General features: G+C 40.2%; 1 protein-coding gene across 6 annotated transcripts in view; it reads left to right on the top strand.

Moving 5' to 3' along the window:
* Kiaa0825 (KIAA0825 ortholog) overlaps positions 1-26,741 on the top strand; it is a 471,157-nt gene that overhangs the window by 171,573 nt on the left and 272,843 nt on the right. For 4 of the 6 annotated variants that reach the window (XR_005284771.1, XM_038324188.1, XM_038324189.1 and 1 more), the window contains exon 14: positions 5,823-5,962. Coding sequence is in view for 5 of the 6 variants with exons in the window: in XM_038324188.1 (XP_038180116.1) it covers positions 5,823-5,962 (140 nt within the window). In the remaining variant the exon portion in view is untranslated. Of the gene's footprint in view, positions 1-5,822; positions 5,963-6,527; positions 6,617-7,465; positions 7,596-26,741 lie in introns of those variants that run through there. The other 2 variants (XM_038324191.1, XM_038324192.1) reach the window with 2 other exon arrangements.

The following is a 26,741-nucleotide window of genomic DNA, read 5'->3' as shown; positions in this document are numbered from 1 at the left end:
CAGCTAGGGCCATGCAGAGAAACTCTATCTCAATCCCATCCCACCCCCAGAAAGTTTAAATATAGACTAGCACTTAAGACAACTAGAGTAGTTCCTGCTGTAGGTAGTTGTCATTTTCAAATATGCAAGTAGTGGAAATTATCTCCATCATCATCATTCTGTCCCGCTATCGCCTCTCTCCATCAGTGGAGTCACTGAGGCCTCCATCCTCAAAGGTTGATATGACAGGGCCCATGAGGGAATGTAGGGAGGACAGACACACAGACACACATACAAAAAAGCTGTATGCTCTTGTTGATATGAAATGGGAGACTCAGTTTGTTTATTTTATATATCCAAAATGAGCAGATAGGTCTTTGTATACTCCTGGGTAAGGAGGCAGGTTCACGGCATACAACAAGATAAGAAGGCAGGCTCATGGTATACAGCTGGATAAGGATGCAGGCTCATGGTGTATAGCAGGATAAGGATGCAGGCTCATGGTATACAGCTGGATAAGGATGCAGGCTCATGGTGTACAGCAGGATAAGGATGCAGGCTCATGGTATACAGCTGGATAAGGATGCAGGTTCATGGTATACAGCTAGATAAGGATGCAGGTTCATGATATATAGCTGGATAAGGATGCAGGCTCATGGCATACAGCTGGATAAGGATGCAGGTTCATGGTATACAGCTGGATAAGGAGGCAGGTTCATGTTATGCAGCTGGATAAGGATGCAGGTTCATGGTATACAGCTGGATAAGGAGGCAGGTTCATGTTATGCAGCTGGATAAGGATGCAGGTTCATGTTATGCAGCTGGATAAGGATGCAGGTTCATGGTATACAGCTGGATAAGGATGCAGGTTCATGCTATACAGCTGGATAAGGAGGCAGGTTCATGGTATGCAGCTGGATAAGGATGCAGGTTCATGATATACAGCTGGATAAGGAGGCAGGTTCATGGTATGCAGCTGGATAAGGATGCAGGTTCATGATATACAGCTGGATAAGGATGCAGGTTCATGGTATACAGCTGGATAAAGATGCAGGTTCATGGTATACAACTGGATAGGGAGGCAGGTTCATGGTATACAGCTGGATAAGGAGGCAGGTTTGTGGTATACAGCTGGATAAGGAGGCAGGTTCATGATATACAACTGGATAGGGAGGCAGGTTCATGATATACAACTGGATAGGGAGGCAGGTTCATGGTATACAGCTGGATAAGGATGCAGGCTCATGGTATACAGCTGGATAGGGAGGCAGGTTCATGGTATACAGCGGGATAAGAGGCAGGTTCATGGTATACAGCAGGATAAGGAGGCAGGCTTAGGTATTCTCTGTAGACTACTGTTTAGTCTCAGGCTGCAGTGATCATGGAGGAGGAAGCTGTGGTTGATAGTTTCTGTAGACACTGTCAGTATCTCCACTCAGATTGAAGAAGGCCCTGGCAATTCCCATGATTCTGAGATACTGGGACCATTAACATGGCTGTGCTCATGTCAGCAGCACACATTCATTCCGAACTTCATCTGCTTCTCATACATTTAGTTAGAACTTTCTCTATTCCCACACCATTTCATCATAGAAGTTGATCTTTCTCTTCCACAGAGCCTATAGAATTGAGACTGTTGGGGTGCAAGCAGATAATTTTACAGTAGATCAGCCTAAACTTCTGAAAAAGAAACTCCTATGTTTACCTTCTGGTGCCTGGACCTGTGTAGTCTGTTGTGGCCCACTGTCATTAAGGACAGTAGCCAACGCTGTTGGGTGTATCTGCAGGCTGTGCATCACACTGTTCATTCCACCATCTAGTAGCTTCTCTAAGACACATATTTGGTAGGATAAATGAACTTATGGTCATAAAATCTGAGCAGTATGCCACCCATATCACATAACTTGAGGATGATGTAGAACTCCTGGCCTGGGCTTTACAGTAAAGTTGGAAATAAGAGAAAGTGTACACTAGGAGTAATAAGTTCACTGAGTTAAAAAAAAAAAAACCTATATGAGTACATGAAGAAAACTTGGAGAAATTATAAATGAGGTATTTTATAGTCATATAGCTAGGGTGGAGCTAAAAGTTCATATCATTATTCTATAAAAATCATTTGTTATGTCCATAAATAAATGAGGATTGAACCTCATTACTCCTGGATTTGAGGAATTCTTTGGGCTAAGCCACAGCCCAGAAACACAGCATTTATTGGAGTACTGGAGTATAATTTTAGTACCAACCAACCATGAATTTATTCTGTCTCCCAAGATGAAATGTATGCATTTTTATGATTTGTAAATTTCTATTCTCTTTTGTATGTCATAGTAGAATTTGACATGTACACGTTTGATCACACACACACACACACACACACACACTCACACACACTTTCCCTTTCTGTCATTGCTCAGACTCCTCTAACTTTCACAGCCTACCCGCTCAAAGGATGAGTGAACATGTGCTTTTCCATATGCCTCTCACAGACTTTCAGTGCATTCATTACTCAGAGCCTGGGGACTGAAGAATGTTTGTACTATTTTATTTTTCCGCATAGTGGTTCGTTCTACTGTACATTTCAAAATCTGTGGTAAGTTGGAAGATTCAAGAACTAAGGTACATTTCAGTGAGCATCTTCCCATCTGTTAACTGAGGGTTTTATTATTAACCAGGTATTCAAGTAAAGTAAAATAAATGACATTCAGTTATTTTATTATATGAACAAGGGCTGCCTTAAAAACACTGATTTTCTCCAATCAGTTTTCTACACTGCAAACATATGAGGAATTTCCTCTCCAACAGATACAGAATCCCATTGTGAAGGTAGCCTCTTTATGATCTTGCTCCGCTCTTCTTCCAGCTGTCTGCCAGAAACCCTCGCTATACCTTCCAGCCAAACCATCCCGAGCTGTGTCACTACTCACGTGTGACATGTAGATTGGAAAAGTTAGCCAACAAGGACATGTGTAACAATTGCCACCAGCTGCTTTTCCTCTATGGTACCCTGCAGGGCTTCTTAGGAACCCAACACCCAAGGTTCAGGAAGGAAGTAGTGATGACCATGGTATCTTTTGGAACCAGGCTTCAAATGGGAAAGAGTCAGCACAGTAAGTGGAAAGTAACTCCAACTTCCAGAGATGCTCAGCAGCCATGGCTTTGACTGTGCTGGCTGAGAATTAAATTACTTATTCTTATTTCTTCATCAGCCACCCATGGCAGAAATTTTCTATCGAGAGTTGCCCAAATACCCAAGGAGTTACTCTTGTTTCCAGAGTTCAAGGCTTCACAAGGAAAGTTTAAATTGGTCCAAAGTTTAAGTACAGAGTGAAGAACTTTGTGCATCATGCAGTTATGAAATGTTCCTGACGCCATGCCAAGGAAGAAATGCTTTGAAATGTCTCATTTTTGTTCCTTCTCTTTTTCTTCTCCTGCTCTCAATGCAAAGTTCTTTTCTTTTTTGCCTATCCATGTACATGCTAACAAATCATATCAATCAGCATCATCTGCATTATACAGTGGTAGAAACTTTGGGTAATAGAAAACAAGTATACTAAAGACACTTGAGTCTGGATGGATGATGAAATGATTTAACTGGTGGAATATTATGTGCTGAAATGTGTGAGCTTGTCATAAATTTTTAACTCAGAGACCACCATGTAGAGAAAAATTTAGTGAAGAGTTTTCAGAGAAAGTGGAATTTTTGCTACAAATTAAATGGTTGTGTCTTGGGGTTACTGTGATGAACCAACACAACCAAAAGCAAGTTGGGAGAAAAGCAAAGGGTTTATTTGACTTTTACTTTCACATCATAGTTCATTATCCAAGGAAGAACAAGATCTCAAACAGGGTAGAACCCTGGAGGCAGTAGCTGATGCAGAGGCCATGGAGGGGTGCTGTTTACTGGCTTGCTCCCCATAATTTACTCAGCCTTCTTTCTTATAGAACCCAGGACCACCCGTCCAGGGTTGTGGCACAATCCACAATAGACTAGACCCTCCTACAACAATAACGCAGAAAATGTCCTATGCTTGCCTATAATCAGATTTTAGGCAAGCAGTTTCTCAGTTGAATTCCCTCTTTCAGATAACTAAGCATGTGTTGAATTAACTAAAACTAGCCAGGACGTATTGGTAAAATTGAGGTAAATATAGAGTCATTCAAAGCTCCGTGGATAAATGGTTTCTGAGTTAACCCAGGATGTTATATAAGATACTGGGATGAACACGAGGGTACCAGCAGTCAGGTTCTGGTGAAGGCTAACAGGTTGCTAACTGGAAAATTCCTGTATTCTTGTATCCTCATTGCCAAAGCAGGGCAGGGTAGTTCTCTGAGCTCTTCATCTCAGAGCTCTAATCCCACTCACAACATCTCCACCTCCCAACCCCATCTTCAGATATTACCACATTGTAATTGAAGTAGAAACCTTTGAATTTTGGAGGAACACAAACATTTAGTCCATTATTACCAACAAGTCAAGGTCAGTGTTGGATGGGTCCAAAGACGAAAAGGCCTGAAAGGAGATCTGAATGATTTCTGTTTCTACGAGTGTGTTTAAGGAAGCACTGCCTGCAGCAGTGCCCCCAAACCTTAACAAGAAGCCAAACTTCTTAGAGAGACTTTGTTAAGGCACAGATTTCTGTGACCTACCCCTGTAATTTCTAATAAAAGGAAGCTGAAGAATTTAAGCCAGATGTGATGGTTTATACCTATCATCCCATTATTTGGGATTCCTAGGAAGACCGATCGCCTTGAGGTGGGGCAAGACTAGGCGATATTATGAGTTGAGTTCTGGGCCAACCTGAGTTTGAGAGTGGGAAACAAACAGAAGAATTTCCGTGTATGCATTTAGCACGTTCTCTCACTCTGCTGCTTCTCATCTGCCGGAGATTGGCAGTCGAGATGTGTCGGTTTCTAATGGCCATCCACTAATGACAGCGCAGCCAACTGCGCCAAGTGTGCTCCTCTCACACTTCTGCTTCCACACCACCTAGATCACACCGCTCCTGCCCCACACAGTCCTTGGAGCCACTGCCACACGCTAGGTCTGTTTCTCGGGTTTGCTGTTATTGTAAGTTCGTCACTCTTGTTATGACTTTCATACAAGCCAAACAGGGGGATTTCAGGAGGAAAGATGACGAATGCTGTTGATAACCCTGCTTTCTGATGCCCTGCTGCACAGGAAATGAAAGTAGTTCCCTGGGGAAGCTGATTTTCTGCTCAAAACTGATGACAGTTTAGAAAGCAGAAGCCTCTTTGTCTTGGGATTATTTCTCTTGATTACAGTACTTAAGTAGGACACAGGGTGAGTGGTTGCATTGATTCTGATAATTACATGTTGATTTAAGGATTTTCTTATTAAATAATTAGATTATGGCTAACCCTTCACAGAAGTTTTTAATTCCTTTAGTTTTATCAGCAATTTCAATATAAAGCATTGTTCAAAGTATTCAAAATCCCACTAGAAAATTTTTCCCAAATGAGAAGAGAAGCTCATAGTATATCGTAGTCACTTGTTATGCTTTCAGTGGATGAACAAATGATGAGGTTCAAAAGAGATGTGTAAGAAAAAGAAAAGAGAAATAAAAATAGAGTTCTGTAAAATATAGGCATGGTTATTTTGTGTCAGTTTGGCAGGCTACCAAGCATTAATTTACTTTTAGCTAGTTGAGATTAAATGTAATTCCTTCCCTGAGCAACCCTAAAGTAAGCAAGCATGAAAGCATTTTCAGAGTAATCTGAGAGGAATTGACATTTAAAGGGTTGGCATTACATCTTGACTTTAAGGCTATTAATTTCATAGACAGATTAACTTCATTACTCCATCTTCTCTTGCATTTTGAAAGGCCTGCATCAGCTGGAGGACTGAACGCCAAGGGCCAGTTGAAACTACTCTTATCCCAGCCATGCTGTAAGTGGAACCTACTTCTGGAGACCCTGCTCCACGGTGATGGCCTCATACCAAGAATCCTACTGAAAAGCTCAAGTAAGTATTTGTAGTTTCAAGAATGTCCTAAACACAAAACAAAACAAACAAAACAATTCCAACAACAGAAAAAAATCCCTAGTCATTGTCAGACGTGAATGAAACTGTTTTCCCACTTGAATATTGGACAAAAGGTGGCAACCAAACATGTACTGGCAGCCATGGGCTGTCACAACAAAGGAGCTACTGATGTGCTAACCAACCTGACTGATTTTTCTCTCAGGACTTCCAAGTAAAAGAATGTTTTTATATGGTGCTTTTAGTCACAAGTACCAATTTATAGAAGGTATCAACTTTCATGGTTTGAAATGCCTGAGAAAACTGGAAGAAGGTAGTTACATGTTCAAAGGGCAAACTTGAATTAGATAGTAAATAAGTATAAGTTATTTAGATCAGCACTTGGAATTTTAGTCTGTCTTGAAGAGCACTTACAGATGGCAAACCAGCAACTACGGTATACCGTCATTTCCGCTGTGGACAGAGAAGTAAATGTCAATGAATTTTTGAGTGAAAATTAAGAAGTAAGAAACCATAATCCTCTTAATTAAAATGTCTTCCCTGCCAGTACTGTTGAAGAAACAGCAAGGAGTGCTGTGTGAACACAGTGCCAAGTCCACCACTCACCTGTGCAGATAGTTCTCACCATTCCACATCAACCTATGGCTTCCTCTTGGTGCTGGAAAATTGCCTGTAATCTGTCAATCATGTTTTAAATTAAACGCTGATTGGCCAAGCAGTAGGTAAAGGTGGGAAAACCAGACAGGAAGTAGAAATAATGTAATGAGAACAGGAGAACTCTGGGAAGGAGGAAGTTGATTCCTCCCACTCCTGCCCAGACCACCGAAGCAGCAGGATGTGATCTGCAACCACTGAAAAAGGTATTGAGCCACATGGCTAACATAGATTTTAAAAATGGGTTAATTAAGATGTGAGAGTTAGCCAGTGAGCGGCTAGAGCTAATGGGCCAATCAGCTTATAATTTATGGAGACCTATGTGTGATTTTCTTTGGGGCTAAACAGTTGTCGGGAACTGGGCAGGGCAGAAAATCCCAACAAACAAGCAGGCCTGGCTTCCCTCATGTTACACCTCTTTAGATCACACATGAATCCACACAGCCAAGTCCACCACTCACCTGTGCAGAGAGTTCTCACCATTCCACATCAACCTATGGATTCCTCTTTAGATCACACATGAATCCAGATAGTCGAGTTTCCTAAATCAAATTCATTTTTTTCTAGTTCCTTACCACGTGCAGGCTCACACCCAAGTCCTCCTGCCATTCAGACTAGATGAGTTTTCCGACCTTTTGATTACACCCCATCATGTATTCCCTTATATGGACCCAAAACCCATATTTGTGCCCAAGTCCCTCTGTAGCTTGGCTCACTGGGCTTTCTTATCTAGAGGCCCCCAAGCCACTCTGCTCCCATGTGCAGGAGCCCATTTCTGTTTCAGATGCATGAACACTCTTTATCTTGGCTTCTTATTTCTCTGAACTCCAGTGCTCTCTGCTGGCTTCCTGTTGTCACTTTTATATGTGAATGAGGGAAATGTCCCTACATGCTACCAGCCCATGCGACTATAAATGAGGCCCATGGCATTCCCTTGTTCAAACTGCTCCAGTTATTTCTGGTAAGTTTTTAGTTTCTCACCAACACCGGGATCTCACCTGGCTATTTCAAAGTTTATAAGATATATATTTAAGCTTTATGTCATGATATTAATGGTCATATAGATCACTAATTCTAGAAATAAGCTTCATCTAGCTTCTTACATGTGATTTTAGGCTTGAGTTTGAAGTAGATAACTAGGAATTTAGTTTGCTTACCTCATATACTTAACAAGTTATGGTCCTTTAACATCTCCGAGATCTGCTGCATATGACATTTAAAATGTTTATGCTTTCTGCAGTGATCCATGACTATTCCTAACATTGACTTTTGAAGTTGCCAAAACAATCATGAATCCACCTGAATTGTAGTAATGCCACTAAGCTGGTAAGCACCACCCAAAGATGAGTTTTGGACTATAAAGTGCTTAGGACAATTTCAAGGTTGCTGGCTGAGATGGTCTAACCAATTAGGGTACTCTGAAGGGGTGTGGTTGATCAGCAGTTATGATTAACCAGACTAGCTTTGATATATAATATTCAGCTTTAATAGAGGAAAGAAAGGGGAACTTACAAATCCAAGGTTCCAGTGAGGAGCGCAGGAAAACAAAGTGCAGGCCCGCAAGATTTTATAAGTAGATATTAGCCTAAGGGGGACACGCCTTACAAACAAGGTGATTGGCTGGGCTTCCCTTCATCTCCCCCTTTTGTCTAAATAAGACAGAACCAAACCAAATACAACTATATACAATAGGAACAAATAATAAATATAAAATTACAAACAACAAATAATATTAAGCAAGAAACATATAACAAAAGTTTTACTAAACATTCTATTTCAAGGAGTCTAAATAATGTAGAGTGTAACTACAATTATCTAATCTTCAACCCCATCAAAGATCTGAGAAGGGAAGTAATATTACTTAAGCAACCAGGAAGTACAAACGAGAAACTTCCAAAATGTGCAACAAATGACAGAGACAACTGACTTCCTGGGCAATCACCCAAAGTTTGGTTTTGCAATGTTGAGGCAACCAACTTTGGCTAAGGCCTAACACAACTGACATAACATTTTTCAAAGGCAAGGAACGTTTTGTAGAACTATTCTACCCTGTCTTGGCAAGATAAGACAATTCTGTTTTATCTACTTATGGATATTCTGTATCTTTGTCAGTAGTTGAGGTATGGGCTTTTATTTGCCCAAAGGCCAGTTCTGCCAAGAAGAAGACAAGCTCCCTAGTGGAGTGTCTTTGGTGCTCAATGTTCTCTCGGGAGTAGAGCGGTGTTGCCAGGAGTGATTTTGTCTCATAAGTACAAAACTCTAGGTTAGATTAAAGGCCATTTTCTACAGCTCTTCAAAGAGTCGAAGATTATACTATTACTAAATATAATTTCTATGTATCTAAAAAACCTGAATATCCTAAATATAAATATGACAAACATATATGACTATTGATATATAATTCTTGATACTTATCTAACTTGGAGACTAAGAGAATAAACAACTGTGCAATAAATGAGGACAATGATCTCCAAATGTAAACAATGTCATTACATAAATAATATCAGAGGTAGAAATGTACATTGCAATATGGTAAATATCTCAATATAACAATTATTTTAAACAGAGGTAGAAGCATACTTTCATACAATAGAGGTAGAAGCATACTCACAATATTCAATATACAAGAATCAACATCAATGCAATTTTCTAAAAACAATAATTCACAAATACCAATCATCCCATTAAACCAGTTAATCCCCCCTTTTTTTCAATAAACACCCCTGAGTCCATATAATACCTTCCCCATCCCCTTAACCCTATGCCAACTACTAAATGATCTCCCTAAACCTGAGGGCAAACTCTGTTGGGAGAGGGGGCGTCGTCCACTAAGATTGCTTCCAGCTGACATGGGGGTGACGTTCTTCTCAGGGGGTCCTGTGAAAGCAAATGATGGTAAAATTCCCAGATTAACATTTGGTAGAGAAAATTGTAACTAGCATCTGTGTGTTTTGAGGAGGTCCTGCCAGAGTGTTGTCAAAATTGTGCACCATTCGAAACTGTCTTGTGCAGTTGGTACCAAAAAACAGGTCTAATTTTAGTGCTATTAAAAACATGATGTATGATGTCATAGTAACCAGGTGAAATTGATGTTGTGGGGCCCCATCTTCATCCTGGAAACTTCAAAGATTACTGAAGGAAAATTTGTTGTTTATTACAGAAAAGGTAAACATTATCTACAAAGACATACACAGACGTATATACACATACATATATATTCAATGGAAGGTGTAATAAAGACAGACACAGATATGAGGGAAGGCAAAGAAAGTTTATCATGTATCATTATTATTATTATTATTATTATTATTATTATTATTATTATTATGTCCAATTTCATGGCTCCTGACTTGAGACAGAAACTCTGAGATATCTCTTATCAACAGGCTTGGAATTGAAGAGGGACTGAGCCATAGTCCAACTCCAAAACCAACTCTACATACGTATAAATAAAAGCATAGTAATGAATATATATATATGTAAAAAAGTTTTATACTTACTAAACCTATTTGGGTTCCGTGTTGATCGATATTGGGTTGTAACTAGTGTCCATCCATCAGTATTTAAATATCCAGGGTCCCTTAAATTCTTTGAAGATGAGTGGTTTCCTGTGGAGATAAGAAAAGAACCCTGCCCCCAACCTATATGCTTTTCTTTCCATCAGTATGATCGTCATCCTTGTGAATGAATTATTTTTCTTTTCCATGGGGCTTCTCCTCTTCAAACCGAACCCTTATTAATTTTGACGGTATCCACAATTTTTCTTCTCCTGTGGAGACAAGAGCAAAACCCCTTCCCCAATGCAGCACATCTCCTGGCTTCCATTGTGAGGTCAGCACATCCTTGAAATAAACTGGTTGATTTAATTCAGCAGACTTTTCCATTATCCAATGTCTTTCAGCAGCCATTGTCCCTTCTCATTAGCGCTGAGAAAATTCAAGGTTAATAAAGCCTTATGTAACCTATTTCTAGGGGTATTTTCCACCCCTTTCTGTTTGTTTAACATAACCTTTATAGTTCTATTTGATCTTTCTATGACTATATGATCTTTCTATACTATCTATATGATCTTTCTAATGATGTAGGTGTGTCTTCTATCTATCTGATGATTTCATTGGTTAATTAATAAAGAAACTGCTTGGCCTGATAGGTTAGAACATAGGTGGGTGGAGTAGACAGAACAGAATGCTGGGAAAAAGGGAAGTGAGTCAGATGCAATGAAGCTTCGACCCAAGATGGACATAGGCTAGAATCTTCCCGGAAAGCCACTCCTCGTGGTGCTACACACATTAGTAAATATGGGTTAATCAAAATGTGAGAGTTAGCCAGTAAGAGGCTGAAACTAATGGGCCAGGTAGTGTTTAAATGAATACAGTTTCTGTGTTGTTATTTCGGGTTTTAAGCTAGGTGTGCAGGAGCCAGGTAGGACGAAAAGCAGGCCTGCCTGCGCCTGTTCACTACAGTACTCCAGCCAGGATTTCATATAAGCCCTGCACCTTCCCATCAAACCAATACTAGACAATAGCTAGATTTTCTAGGACTTTACCATAGTCTCAATTTTCTCAGGGTCCCCTAAAGATGCTGTGATCCCCAGACAACAGGAAGTAATTTTAAGCACATGATGCCCATATTCCCGAGAGGTGTGGTGGGTGGTTTTTTGTCTTTCAGTGGATGTTTGTCATTGTTTAAAGGGGTTGATTATAAGTTGTTATTGATCATGGTAAGGGAAGTAACTAAGCAAAGGAAATTATATTCAGGGATCTCATTCTGAAAGGAAAAAAGGGAGATATATAAATGATAGGATAAAAAGGTAGATTATTGAATCTATGTTCAAATTAAAAAGGAAAACTAGTCTCAAACATTTTACATTGTTTTGATCTTTCTATTGATACAAATTTAAGTTTATTTTTGTTATACTGTATATATGGTTTTGCTTTTTTTAAGGTATTATAATTTTCTAATTCTTGAAGTGCTATTATCACACATTGTTTAAGATAATTAAGAAATATAGGTTAGTAGTTAGTCAACTATAAGAATCAAATTTATGGCCATGTTCAGTATGTTTGCAAGGTCATACAGATATATTCTTATATAGATAGATGTTCTTCAAACACTTCAGAAACCTATAGAATATGGAATTTAAAATGTTTTAATAAGCTGAGGCTTTTATGACAGTAAGACATATCTGCTCCTGGCAGTACCAGTTTTCTTCAAAAATGAATGATGGGCATTGAAGAACCTCCTTATGGAGTTTGCTTTCATTTTGGCAAAGTTAGACACTGAGCAAGAAACTGCCTTTGCCTCAACTGCTGACAGTATGCCATACAAACTGGACAAGCAAAACACAAAAGAAAGTGGCTACCAAATAGTCCTTCAAAATTCCTGCTTCACAAGAAAAGTCTGCCACATATTCTAGGCCTGTATGACAAAGATAAATGCCCCAGTGTTGCAAAGGAACCTCAGGTGATTGTCCAGACAGCCAAATGACTCTGTCGTTTCTATAGCTTTTGAAGTTGTTTGCTCTGCACTTTTTGTTTACTCAGGTAATATAAATTTCTTGGGTCTCTGATAGAATTGGAGAAGAGATGTAGTTACAGTTTTTCTTGTTACCAAATTCAGAAAAGAAATTCACAAAAGATGTGTAAAGTGTATAAGGTTGATAGACATAAAAGCTTAGGTTGTTTGTCTAAAAAAATGTTTTGAGGTCTAAAATGATAATTTTGGGTTGGCAAAACAAGATAGGATAGAAAATGAATTTGGTGCCAAATGTTGGATTCACCGAGATAGGGTAGATATGAAGTATTTGGTTTGAATTTGCCAAATGCAAACACCCTGGAAATTGTAATAATTCTTTCCTGATAATTGCTTATTTTATATATAGCTTTACTGTGTTAGAGTTAAGACCTTTTCTTTTTATTTAGACCAAAGGGGGAAATGTTGTGGGATATTATGATCGATCACACTCTGACATTCCCAAGACTAGCAATAAAGTTAACTTTGAATCATATCATGGAGCTAGCTACTAGCTGACCAAAATTAGTCATAGAGGTTTTGGATGACTGAGGACAGATAGAGAGAAACAGGGGGTGGTAGATTGGGTAGTAGAAAAATTCTTGGCCCTTTTTAGATCAAGGAAGGAGAGAGATGAAGTCACTGGTCGTTTCCCCACTGCTTCTCTGATCACCTTTTTTTCAAAACTGATGGCCACCTCCTTATGTATATCACAGGATGCTATTTGGGAGAGACTTGCAGTCTCAGGTATGGTCCTTAAAGAAAACATTAGCATGTTTGCTGAAATTCCCAAATACAGATCAGTTCTTGTAAGGTTATATACTTTATGTGACAGCTTTGGTATTGTCCCATGTTGAATTTTCCAACCCACTTCAAATAGCTTGAAGATAAAGTGGCAAAACTATTACATGTCAGTTGAGCAACCACTATATTAAGCTCTGGAACATGACGGCCATCTTGTTGGGTTTATGTCCTGCCCAGTTCCCCACCACCAGCAAACACCAAAAGAAAATCACACAGAGATCTCAATAAGATCTCCATAAAACTGATTGACCCATTAGTTCAGGCTACTTATTAACTCCTGTAGCTTATATTAACCCATTATTCTTATTTATGTTAGCCACATGGCTTGGTATCTTTCTCAGCCATGTAGATTACATCTTGCTTCTCAGTGGTCTGGACAGGAGTGGGAGGAATGGGCTTCCTTCTTTCCAGCATTCTCCTGTTCTCATTGCCCCGCCTCTATTTCCTTTCTGGTTGACCTGCCTATACTTCCTGCCTGGCCAATCAGTGTTTATTTGAAATAAATGATTGACAGGATACAAATAATTCTCCCACACCACTTCCCCCTCTTTTTTATTCATGGTTTATTTTTTTATATTTAAAAATTTCCATCTCCTCTCCTCCTCCTCCCCCTTCCCTCCCCTCCCCTCCACCCATTACCCCCCCTTCCCTCTCCATGCCAAGGAGCCATCAGGGTTCCCTACTCTATGTTAAGACCAAGGTCCTCCCAACTCCCCCCAGGTCCAGGAAGGTGATCAACCAAGCTGAGAAGGGTCCCACAGAGCCCATCCATGCAGAAGAATCAAAGACCAGCGGCATTGTCCTTGGCTTCTCAGTCAGCCTCCACCATTGGCCACATTCAGAGAGTCTGGTTTGGTCGCATGTTCCATCAGTCCCATTCCAACTGGAGTTGGTGATCTCCCGTTAGTTCTGTCCCAACATCTCCATGGGTGAACGCACCCATCACGGTCCTGACTTTCTTTCTCATCTTCTCCCTCCTTCTGCTCCTCGTCAGGACCTTGGGAGCTCAGTCCAGTGCTCCAATGTGGGGCTCAGTCATTTTCTTCATCTATCGCCAGGTGGAGGTTCTATGGTGATATGCAAAAAATTCATCAGTATGGCTATAGGAACTGGCCTTTCCGGGCTCCATCTTCTCAGCTGCCCAAGGAACTAGCTGGGGATATCTCCCTGGAACCCCGGAAACCCCTCTAGAGTCAAGTCTCTTGACAACCCTCAGGTGGCTCCCTTAATTAAGATATATGCTTCCCTGCTCCCATATCCACCCTTCCTGTATCCCAAGCATCCCATTCCTCCGACCTCCCCCCATTCTCCCCTTCACGCTTTTCTCTCCCCATCTTCCCTTGGCCCCGTCTCGCCCCACACTCAAGTTCCCAATTTTTGCCTGGCTATCGTGTCTACTTCCAATATCCAGGAGGATTACTATATCTTTTTCTTTGGGTTTACCTTCTTATTATCTTCTCAAGGATCCCAAATTATAGGCTTGATGTCCTTTAATTATGGCTAGAAACCGATTATGGGTGAGTACATCCCATGATCATCTTTTTGGGTCTGGGTTACCTCATTCAGAATAGTGTTTTCTATTTCCATCCATGTGCATGCAAAATTCAAGATGTCATTGTTTTTTACTGCTGAGTAGTATTCTAACATGTATATATTCCACAGTTTCTTCATCCATTCTTCCACTGAAGGGCATCTAGGTTGTTTCCAGGATCTGGCTATTACAAATAATGCTGCTATGAACATAGTTGAGCAAAGCTTTTGTAGTATGATTGGTCATCTCTTAGGTAAATTCCCAAGAGTTGAATCACTGGGTCCTGGGGTAGGCTGATCCCGAATTTCCTGAGAAACTGCCACACTGCTTTCCAAAGTGGTTGCACAAGTGTGCATTCCCACCAGCAATGGATGAGTGTACCCCTTACTCCACATCCTCTCCAGCAAAGGTTATCATTGGTGTTTTAGATTTTAGCCAATCTGACAGGTGTAAGATGGTATCTCAAAGTTGTTTTGATTTGCATTTCCCTGATAGCTAAGGAGGTTGAGCATGCCCTTAAGTGTCTTTTGGCCATTTGAACTTCTTCTGTTGAGAATTCTCTATTCGGTTCAGTGCCCCACTTTTTAATTGGGTTAATTAGCATTTTAAAGTCTAGTCTCTTGAGTTCCTTACATATTTTAGAGATCAGACCTTTGTCAGTTGCAGGGTTTGTGAAGATCTTTTCCCAGTCAGTAGGCTGCCTTTGTGTCTTAGTGACAGTGTCCTTCGCTTTACCGAAGCTGCTCAGCTTCAGGAGGTCCCATTTACTCAATGTTGCCCTTAATGTCTGTGCAGCTGGGGTTATGCGTAGGAAACGGTCTCCTGTGCCCATTTGTTGTAGAGTACTTCCCACTTTCTCCTCTATCAAGCTCAGTGTGTTCAGATTAATATTGAGTTCTTTAATCCATTTGGACTTGAGTTTTGTGCATGGTGATAGATATGGATCTACTTTCATTCTTCTACAGGTTGACATCCACTTATGCCAGCACCATTTGTTGAAGATGACCTCTTTCTTCCATTGTGTACTTTTGGCTCCTTTATCAAAAATCAGGTGTTCGTAGGTTTGTGGTTTAAGATCCGGGTCTTCTATACGATTCCATTGGTCGACTTCTCTGTTTTTATGCCAATACCAAGCTGTTTTCAATACTGTAGCTCTGTAATAGAGTTTGAAGTCAGGGATGGTAATGCCTCCAGAAGTACCTTTATTGTATAAGATTGTTTTGGCTATCCTGGGTTTCTTGTTTTTCCATATAAAGTTGTTTATTATCCTCTCAATCTCTGTGAAGAATTTTGATGGGACCTTGATGGGGATTGCATTGAATCTATAGATTGCTTTTGGTAGAATTGCCATTTTTCTATGTTGATCCTCCCAATCCACGAGCAGGGGAGATCCTTCCATTTTCTGGTATCCTCTTCAATTTCTTTCTTTAAAGACTAAAGTTCTTGTCAAATAGATCCTTCACTTCCTTGGTTAGAGTTACTCCCAGATATCTTATGCTATTTGTGGCTATTGTGAAAGGTGATACTTCTCTGATTTCCCTTTCTGCTTCCTTATCCTTTGTGTATAGGAGGGCGACTGATTTTTTGGAGTTGATCTTGTAGCCTGCCACGTTACTGAAGGAGTTTATCAAGGAGTTCTTTGGTGGAGTTTTTGGGGTCGCTTATATACACTATCATATCATCTGCAAATAACAAAAGTTTAACTTCTTCCTTTCCAAATCGAATCCCCTTGATTCCCTTATGTTGTCTTATTGCTATTGCTAAAACTTCGAGCACTATATTGAAGAGATAAGGAGAGAGTGGACAGCCTTGTCATGTTCCTGAATTTAGTGGGATAGCCTTGAGTTTCTCTCCGTTTAATTTGATGTTAGCTGTCGGCTTGCTGTAAATAGCTTTTATTATATTTAGGAATGACCCTTGTATCCCTAATCTCTCCAGGACCTTTATCATAAAAGGGTGCTGAATTTTGTCAAATGCTTTTTCAGCATCTAATGAGATGACCATATGGTTTTTTTCCTTCAGTTTATTTATATGATGGATTACATTGATAGATTTTCGTATGTTGAACCAGCCCTCCATCTCTGGAATGAAGCTTACTTGATCGTAGTGGATAATTTTTCTAATGTGTTCTTGGATTCGGTTTGCCAGTATTTTATTGAGAATTTTTCGTCAATGTTCATGAGTGAGATTGGCCTGTAATTCTCTTTGTTGGTTGAGTCTTTGTGTGGTTTAGGTATCAGGGTAACTGTAGCTTCATAAAAGGAATGTGGCAGTGACTCTTGTGTTTCTATATTATGAAATACCTTAAGGGGTATAGGTATTAGGTCTTCTTGGCTGTTCTGGTAGAATTCCGCATTGAAACCATCTGGTCTTGGCTCTTTTTGGTAGGGAGGTTTCTGATAACAGTTTCTAATTCTTCGCGACTAACAGGACTATTTAGAGGATTTACCTGGTCCTGGTTTAACTTTGGTATATGGTATTTATCTAAAAAAAATGTCATTTCTTTTACATTTTCCAATTTTGTGGCATACAGGCTTTTGTAGTAAGATCTAATGATTCTCTGAATTTCCTCTGTGTCTGTGGTTATGTCCCCCTTTTCATTTCTGATCTTATTAATTTGTGTGTTCTCTCTCTGCTGTTTGATTAGTTTGTCAATCTTGTTGATTTTCTCCAAGAACCAGCTTTTTGATTCATTGATTCTTTGGATTGTTTTCTGTGTTTCTATTTTGTTGATTTCAGCCCTCAGTTTGATAATTTCCCGTCTTCTACTTCTCCTAGGTGAGTCTGCTTCTTTTTTTCCAGAGCTTTCAGGTGTGCTGTTAAGTCACCAATGAGTGCTTTCTCCGTTTTCTTTAAGTGGGCACTTAGTGCTATGAACTTTCCTCTTAGCACTGCTTTCATTGTGTCCCATAGGTTTGAGTATGTTGTGTCTTTGTTTTCATTAAATTCAAGAAAGACTTTAATTTCTTTCTTTATTTCTTCCTTGACCCAGCTGTGGTTCAGTAGTTGACTGCTCAGTTTCCATGAGTTTGTGGGCTTTCTGGGGATAGCATTGTTGTTGATTTCTAATTTTAATTCATGGTGATCCGATAAGACACAGGTGGTTACTAATAGTTTTTTTGTAACTGTGGAAGTTTGCTTTGTTACCAAGTATATGGTCAATTTTCGAAAAGGTTCCATGAGCCGCAGAGAAGAAGGTATATTCTTTCCTATTTGGGTGGAAAGTTCTATAGATGCCTGTTAAGTCCATTTGGTTCATTACCTCCATTAAGTCTTTCAATTCTCTGTTAGGTTTCTGTCTGATTGACCTGTCCATTGGTGAGAGAGGAGTGTTGAAGTCTCCAACTATTAGTGTGTGTGGTTTGATGGCTGCCTTGAGTTCTAGAAGTGTTTCTTTTACATAAGTGGGAGCTTTTATATTAGGGGCATAGATATTCAGGATTGAGACTTCATTCTGAAGGATTTTTCCTGTTATGAGTATGAAGTGTCCCTTTCCATCTCTTCTGATTGATTTTAGTTTGAAGTCAACTTTGTTGGAAATTAGTATGGCCACACCGGCTTGTTTCTTAGGTCCATTTGCTTGATAAACCTTTTCCCAACCCTTTACTCTGAGTAGGTGTCTGTCTTTGTGGTTGAGGTGCGTTTCTTGTAAACAGCAGAATGTTGGATCCTGTTTTTGTATCCAATCTCTTAGTCTGTGCCTTTTAATAGGTGAATTGAGTCCATTGATATTAAGTGATATTAATGACCAGTGGTTGTTAACTCCGGTCATTTTTTTGTAGTAGAGTTTGTGTGTTTCCCTTCTTCTAGTTGTGCTAGTGAAGGGTCGCTAGATGCCTGAGTTATTGTGGGCGTTGTTGGACTCCTTGGTTTGTGATTTTCCTTCTATTACTTTCTGCAAGGCTGGATTTGTGGCTACGTATTGTTTAAATCTGTTTTTGTCCTGGAATATCTTGTTTTCTCCATCAATGGTGTATGCAAGCTTTGCTGGGTATAGTAGTCTAGGCTTGCATCCATGTTCCCTTCGTGTCTGTAGCACATCTATCCAAGCTCTTCTGGCTTTCATGGTTTCCATTGAGAAATCAGGTGTAATTCTGATAGGTTTCCCTTTATATGTTAGTTGACTTTTTTCCTTTGCAGCTCTTAATATCTGTTCTTTATTCTGTATGTTTTGTATTTTGATTATAATATGGTGTGGGGATGCTTTCTTTTGATCCAGTCTATTTGGTGTTCTGTAGGCTTCTTGTACCTTCATAGGAACATCCTTCTTTAGGTTGGGGAAGTTTTCTTCTATAATTTTGTTGAATATGTTTTCTGGGCCTTTGAGTTGTAATTCTTCTCCTTCTTCTACCCCAATTATTCTTAGGTTTGGTCTTTTCATGGTGTCCCAGATTTCCTGGATTTTTTGTGTTAAGAATTTTTTAGATTTGTTTAGTTCTTTAATCTGTGAATTTATTTCCTCTATAGTATCTTCAGAGTCCGAGATTCTTTCTTCCATCTCTTGTATTCGGTTGGAAATACTTGTCTCTGAAGTTTCTGTTCATTTACTCAGAATTTCCATTTCCAGTCTTCCCTCGGATTGTGTTTTCCTCATTACCTCCATTTCATTTTTCAGGTCTTGTACTGTTTCCCTTACCTGTTTGATTGCTTTTTCTTGTTTTTCTTGGGTATCTTTGAGAGATTTATTTATTTCGTCTACCTTTTTGTTTGTCATCTCCATTTCTTTATGGCAGTTTTTTACCTTCTGTTTAAGGTCCTCTTTTATTTTCATAAAGTACTGTTTAAGGTCAGTTTCTTCTATATCTTCTGGGGTAGGGTGTTCAATTCTTGTTGTTTCGGGATGTCTGGCTTGTGGTGATGTCATGTTGCCTTTCATGTTGTTGGAGGAGCTCCTGCATTGGTGCCTGCCCATCTCTTCCTTCAAAAGGAGCCGGGAGGCGCTTGGTGTCCTAGACCAATCTTTGCTGTGACTGGAACTGGTTGAATCTCCCCAGTGCCAGAGGAGGACCTATTCCTTGCGTCACAATCTGAAGAAGCCCGCACTCCCTTGCAGCAATCCTCAGACCTGCCTGGAGTCCAGAGTCTTACCCCTTTGGGTGGATGGCCTTAGTACAGGAGCAGGACACCTGAAAACACTAGGGAAGGCTTGGGAGAGGCAGGGACTTGAGAAACAGTGACAAGCCTACAGAGGAAGCTTGTATGAGGGGGGTCTGTGCTCTCTTCCAGGGCAGGTTGCCCCAGGGTCCGCACTCACTCACCATTCCAGATGGAACTTCAGTGCACAGGATCAGGGATTCCAGGCAGCCCAGGGACGCTGCCCGGACAAAAGGGCCGAACCTGATTTTTCTTAATTCAGAATGAATCCTCAGTCTTTCATTTCCTGTGGAAACAAAAGCAAAATCTCTTCTCCAAAGTAACATACCTTTTGACTTCAGTTTTGAAGTCAAGGTATTTTCAAAATACCTATCTGGGATTAATTCAGCAGCATTTATAAGCAAATATCTTTAAGTAGCTTTTGCTCCTTCCTTAGCATTCAAACAATTCAAAGAGAGCGTAATAGTATACAGTCTCAAGATTCTCTGTGTATTTTCTATCTTTATGCGGCTTTATTTTAACCTCTGTTTCTTTTATTTTTACTTTTACTTTTTGAGACAGGTTCTATGTATATCTTTGTCCTGGAATAACTCTGTAGACCAGGCTGTCCTTGAACTCACAGATCTGTCTGTCTCTGCCTCCCCAGTGCTGGGATTAAGGGTGTGTGCTACCACACCTTGAACTAAAAGAGATCTGTCTGTCCCTGTCTCCCAGGCATCGGGATTAAAGGCATTAAAGATGTGTGCTACCACACCTTGAAGTCACAGAGGTTAATATACCTCTGCCCCCTTTGAAGTCACAGATGTCAATCTACCTCTGCCTCCCAAGTGTTGTTATTAAAGGTGTGTACCACCACACCCAAACTACTGTCTTTCTTTCTTTCTTTCTTTCTTTCTTTCTTTCTTTCTTTCTTTCTTTCTTTCTTTCTTTCTTTCTTAGGACTTTAACCCTTTTTAAAAGCCTGTATATATTTTTAACAAACTGTAAACCATTTAGAGGTTTTTGAAAATCTCTCTTTACTGTATTTCTTTCTTTCTGTCTCTCTCTCTTTGACTATACAAGTCTTTAATTTACCAAGCAACATTGGTAGGATTAAAGCTGTGGCTTTGACAGCTGGATCCAGCCCATTCCTTGGCTTTTTGTGATTTCTGCCTCATGGTGGAGATACCGACTGTAGCCATGTTTATTGCCACAAGTCTATAGCGTTTTTAAGGTCCTTGTCAGCAAGCAAGCTTCAACAGTCAGATGCTTTCTCTGTAGCTGACCTCCTGCCTCAAAGAGTTAGAGTTTACACTGGCAGGATGGCCCAGAAAGCCAGCATTTTAAAATGGCACATCTTTTTTTCTGCTACGGCTGAAAACCGAGAAGCATGTGGTCAGCTTTTCATCAACACCATTTAAGTGTTTCGTGGCCAGACCTCTTAAAGAGCTGCAGGGTTTTGCAGCTAAAGCTGAGTCAGAGGAAGCCTCTCTTAAATGAGAGCGCTTGCCTCTATCAAGAAGAGCAGATTTGAGAGATAGCTGCTACCAAGAAACCATGCTTTACTCTACCCTTTTCTGCCCAGAATTACTTTCCAAGCTCTCTCAGGTTTTGTGTGGATGCAGTTATCCACATTGGGCACCATTCTGTAACATGAATAGACCTGCTTGTTGGGGTTTCTGTCCTGCCTGGTACCCCACAGCCGGCAAGCCCCAAAGGAAATCACACAGAGATCTCCATAATTTATAAAACTGATTGGCCCATTATTTCCGTCTTCTTATTAGCTCTTGTAGCTCGTATTAACCCATTATTCTTGTCTATGTTAGCCACATGGCTCTGTACCTTAGGCTGAGAATTATTATAAGTGGGCACTGTGAAGTAGCCTGGAAAACTACGCCCACATCCCCCAAAATGGACTATGGATATTTTCCTTGTTAAAAAAGTGGGGGAACGCATCCCTCACGGTTCTGACTTTCTTTCTCATGATCTCTCTCCTTCTGCTCCTCATCAGGACCTTGGGAGCTCAGTCCGGTGCTCCAATGTGGGGCTCTGTCTCTATCTCCATCCATCGCCAGGTGAAGGTTCTATGGTGATATGCAAGATATTCATGAGTATGACTATAGGAACTGGCCTTTTTCGGCTCCCTCTCTGCAGCTGCCCAAGGAACTAGCTGGGGGCATCTCCATGGATACTTGGGAACCCCTCTAGAGTCAAGTCTCTTGACAACCGTCTGATGGCTCACTTAATTAAAATATATGCTTTCCTGCTCCCATGTCCACCCTTCCTATATCCCAAACATCCCCTTCCCCCAAGCTCTCCCCATCCTCTCCTTCACGCTTTTCTCTCCCATCTCCCCTTGCCCTCATCCCACCCCACCCCCAAGTTCCCAATCTATGCCCGGCAATCTTATCTACTTCCAACATCCAGGAGGATAACTGTATGTTCTTATTTGGGTTCATCTTCTTATTGTCTTCTCAAGGATCACGAATTATAGGCTTGATGTCCTTTAATTATGGCTAGAAACTGATTATGAGTGAGTACATCCATGAGGGGTGCGTTCACCCATGGAGACGGTGGGATAGAACTAACGGGAGATCACCAAGTCCAGTTGGAATGGGACTGATGGAACATCTGACCAAATCAGACTCTGAAAGTGGCTGATGATGGAGGCTGACCGAGAAGCCAAGGACAATGGCGATGGGCTTGGTCTCTACGACAAGGACGGGCTCTGTGTGAGCCTTGTCAGTTTGGTTGCTCACCTTCCTGGACCTGGAGGGAGTTGGGAGGACCTTGGACTCAACATAGTGTAGAGAACCCTGATGGCTCTTTGTCCTGGAGAGGGAGGGAGTGGGGGTATGGGTGGAGGGGAGGGGAGGGAAGGGGGAGGAGGAGGGGAGGAGATGGCAATTTTTAATAAAAAATAAATAAACTGGAGAAAAAATAAAATCATTTTATCACATCAAAAAAAGTGGGAGAAGTGGTATGGGTGATTGTTTGTATTCTCTCAATCATGTTTTAAATAAACATTGATTGGTCAGGCAGGAAGTATAGGTGGGTCAACCAGACAGGAAGTAGAGGTGGGGCGGCGAGGAAAATGCTAGGAAGGAGGAAGCGCATTCCTGCCATTCCAGCCCAGACCACCGAGAAGGAAGATGTAACCTGCCCAGCTGAAAGGTACGGAGCCATGTGGCTAACAGATAAGAATAATGGGATAATATAAGCTACAAGAGCTAATAAGAAGACTGAAATAATGGGCCAATCAGTTTTATAAATTATGGAGATCTCTGTGTGATTTTCTTTGGGGCTTGCTGGTGGTGAGGTACCGGGCAGAACAGAAACCCCAATGAGCAGGCCCATTCATGTTACAAAGCTCCTGTTGAATTCTTGTCACTTTAAGTTAGAAACATCATATTTATAGAATTTATTAATTATTGTAATAATGTCCATAAAAGTAAATTTGTACTAATTTTTATAGAAATTATGTGTTTGATCATATGCTTATAAAAGCAAAACATTAATTAAACAAAATGATTCTTGGCTTCTCATGAGACATCTTCATAAGTAATTTCTTTCTGGCTTACCTAAAAACTTTAATTTTATGTTGGCTCAGAAAATATTATATTGAGATTAGATAGATAGATAGATAGATACATACATACATACATACATACATAGATACATAGATAGATTTATAATATAAAATGTCTGATAAGACATTTTCAACTGAAAGCTGAAGATACCATTCCAATTTGAAATGTTTCTGATTTTATATTATATGGTTATCAAGAAAAGTTTTGGGCCAAGTATACTGTGTTTGAAACAATGGCAAAGCCTGTTTTTATATGTAAATGTATATGTATGTTATATACATATAAGTATATATCGTGTTTGTATTAGAAACAATGCAAAGCCTTTACATACATATATGTGTATACAGAGACACACACACAGACACATATGTTTTGCTGAGACCCTGTGGCCTGCAAAGCTTTTACATGTAGCATCAAAAGAACAAAATATTTGGCAGTTTCCCAGTTGTTGTTTGGGAGGCTTTTGCTGCTAAGCCATATTTGAATGAAGTAAGACGAACATGCCTTTCTTTGCTTGGTGTCTCCAACATAATCCCCAGTGACTCATCTTAGCTTCTGGTGATATTCCACCATAAGGTAATAGCAGTCTATCAAATATGTAGTATTTAACATGCCCCAGGCATTGGTTTTAAAAGCTTTAAATGAGTTTTCTCACTGACTCCTCATGATACTACTGTGTGTTAGTACACTCCATTTAACAAAAGAAAAAACCAAGACAGAGAAAGCTAAGCTGCTCAGCTAATAGGTAGCAGTGCAGTATTGGACCCTTGTACCTGGCTTCAGGAGTCTGTGCATCGGCCCTCCAAACCACAAGGGATCAAATAAAGTTACAGAATGCATAGCAAGTTACAGTGCTGAGGAATTCTAGGGAGCACTCAGCAATCACAAAACAGATAATTGACATAGTATGCTTTGCAAGATTACAAAATGTCCAGCAATAACCAAGAAATTAATCTGGAAAGACTGCTAGCTAACGTTTGGCTGGTACTAGTGCTCAGCAGTTGACCTAAAGTAGATGAATCAGTTCAAATCCTCTTGTCATGTAGTATAATTTCCTGATATTCTAATATCAAACATTATGGCAGAAGCTAGCTTAGTGTTTTGTTGTGGTACACACACACCACTTCCTAGGTATAATCAGAGCCCCATTCTAGGAAATGCCTTAATGTGAAAATGGGCTCCTTCTCCATATTCTTAGTTCACCTAACCCTGACGTCATTGGCTGCATTTGCAATAACAACAATTGCACTACAGGTCTCTAATTGATCAATGTTTTTTACATTGGATTTGTAACATGTTCTCACTGAGAGCAGTATGGAGTACCTCTGTGTTTTTGTACTAGTGTTTTTCAAGGTCCTTTCTGGGAATGACTAATGTACTAGCCTGGAGACATCAGTGGACTCCAGAGAATCCGTATGGTCTCAGAAACAGCTATCATCCAGGGTGGGCTCCATCTACAGAGATGTGGGTAGTGATGCTGATGGGTGGTGGCAGTACTGTCATATCAATCAAGTTTTGTTGTTGAGGCACAAGCACCTGGAACTGAGAATGCTGTTAAGGTTAGAGATTCCAATTCATTGGCTTTTGGCTTTTGACAGGCTCCAGGTGATGTTGCTCCTGCTAATGGTGCCCACAGGTTGTTGAGCAGCAGAGCCCCTGGGAGGTGCAAGAGGCAGAGACAGTTCACCATTTGATCTCCATTTTCTGCCCAGGTTCAGACTGCACACCTTGCAGATAGAATGTACTTACACTACAGCAGGAAAAAAAAAATTGTTCTGAAAGCTCAAAGACTTGATCTGAGTTTGACCTCTGCCAAACACAGTAGGAGATCGCCAACTATCATCATAAAATAGTAGAAGATGAAGTTTCCCTTCTTTTGGATGTCTATGTGCCTAGCAATGTATTTCCCTAGCAGCTGTCACGTAGATGAAAACTAGGTAAAATAAATGGTTTCAAATTTTCTTATTACTTTTTCACAAATAGTTTGGGACATCAGCAGTATGGATTTTGCTATATTTCACACAAGGAGAATCAGACCTAATCTTGCTTGACAGTGACTCTGATATTTTGCATTCCGTCTTTTTAAGGGTACTTAAAATGTCTAATATGACTACAGGAACTAGGCGTTCTTTGGTAGTTAATGTACTTCTACACTGATGTGTAGTGGGATTGGGCATCAGACTACGAGTGCTCCTGTTAGGAGTTTTTGCAGCATCTTTCTCCTTAGCGACTCAATGTGATCTAACATATCAGTTCATTTGTGACCTTGAATTTTTAGGGCTACTGTGCAAATATGGAAACACATGCAGAGAAGTATAATTTTTCCACATGATTTTTCAAGTGTTCCTTTTTTAAAGGAAAGAAGTGCCATTATTTTCTGAAAGTCTATTATTTTGTGTGAATTAAAAAGATAACACAATACTTTCTGAGATGAGTCTTTTTTCTAAAAGATGAGTTTCTGGAAATGATCCACTTGATTTTATAACTGAGTTCTCTATTTAGAGAGCATCAAGTAGTATTAGGCACTGTTAGAGGCTGTAAATGCAACTGTCACCATGAGCACATGGAGATTACCTTCATATACCTCAGTTTCCAGGGGTTTGATTGCTGGTGAAAAGTGGAAAGCACATACCTTATAAAGTAAATGAATAGAAATCAGAGAAGCTCAGCTATAATTACAACTTGGGGTGTTGTTCTCAGATAGGGTCCGGGGGGGGGAGTGAGTTTTAATGCAGTATTATTAAACTAACTCCCATCAGATTCAATTTCATCTTGTTTTTCATAGTGAGTTCTGTTGTGACACTGAAATTATATACTTTCCTTAAAGTTATTTTTACGTGCTATTGCCCTCCCCTGCCATGGCTGGTTTATTTTGATCTGCTGTTTTGGATTTCCTTGTTCTGAATGCTGTATGTTCTGCCCTTACATTTCTCACCTAACATCTTAGCCTCTTTTCTTCAGTGCTGTTACTGTCTGGTTGATTCAGCATCCCTGAGCACATGGCTCACTTTTCTATAACATTTCTGCCAAGTCCCACAGTGAGTCAGCAGGAGCTTTTCACTATCATCTTAGAGAAAGTAAAAGGTATACATCCTTGGAGAGCAAACGCTGGTGCGTAATTGAGGTTAACTCTGTCTTAGCTGCGTAAACACCCTCCTGATGCGCATCCTTTTCTGAAGCAGTAACAAGTTCAGCTGAAGAAAGGAGCTGAAGATGGTGTGCACTCTCTTCATGCATTATCAAAGGGGGTCTGGTTCAAAATCTTATATTCGTTTTACTTCATAAAGTATTGATGGAATAGATGGAAGTTAAAGTAGCAGCTTTATTACTGGGTATCATTGCTGGTAGGTACAGGGTCAAAGAACGTGACTTCAAACATGCCAGTACTGAAGTGCCGAGTCCAATCCCTGTCTTCCCCCAGCTCCCTACTGACCACTTTCCAATGCACTACTTTGTCTGAAAAACCAACTTGTCTTGCCTTGGTAAAGTCTGTCTTAATTAAAGGAAAATCATGGTTAAAAGGAAAGTGCTCATAGTCAGGCATACCACAAAAGAAAAAAACAACAAAACACTGGATAATTCAACCAGTGTTCCTGGC

The sequence above is a fragment of the Arvicola amphibius genome, chromosome 3 (assembly GCF_903992535.2).
Source record: "Arvicola amphibius chromosome 3, mArvAmp1.2, whole genome shotgun sequence".
Lineage (NCBI taxonomy): Eukaryota > Metazoa > Chordata > Mammalia > Rodentia > Cricetidae > Arvicola > Arvicola amphibius.
The sequence above is the reverse complement of the archived record's forward strand: the minus strand, read 5'-3'. Positions and strand labels throughout refer to the sequence as shown.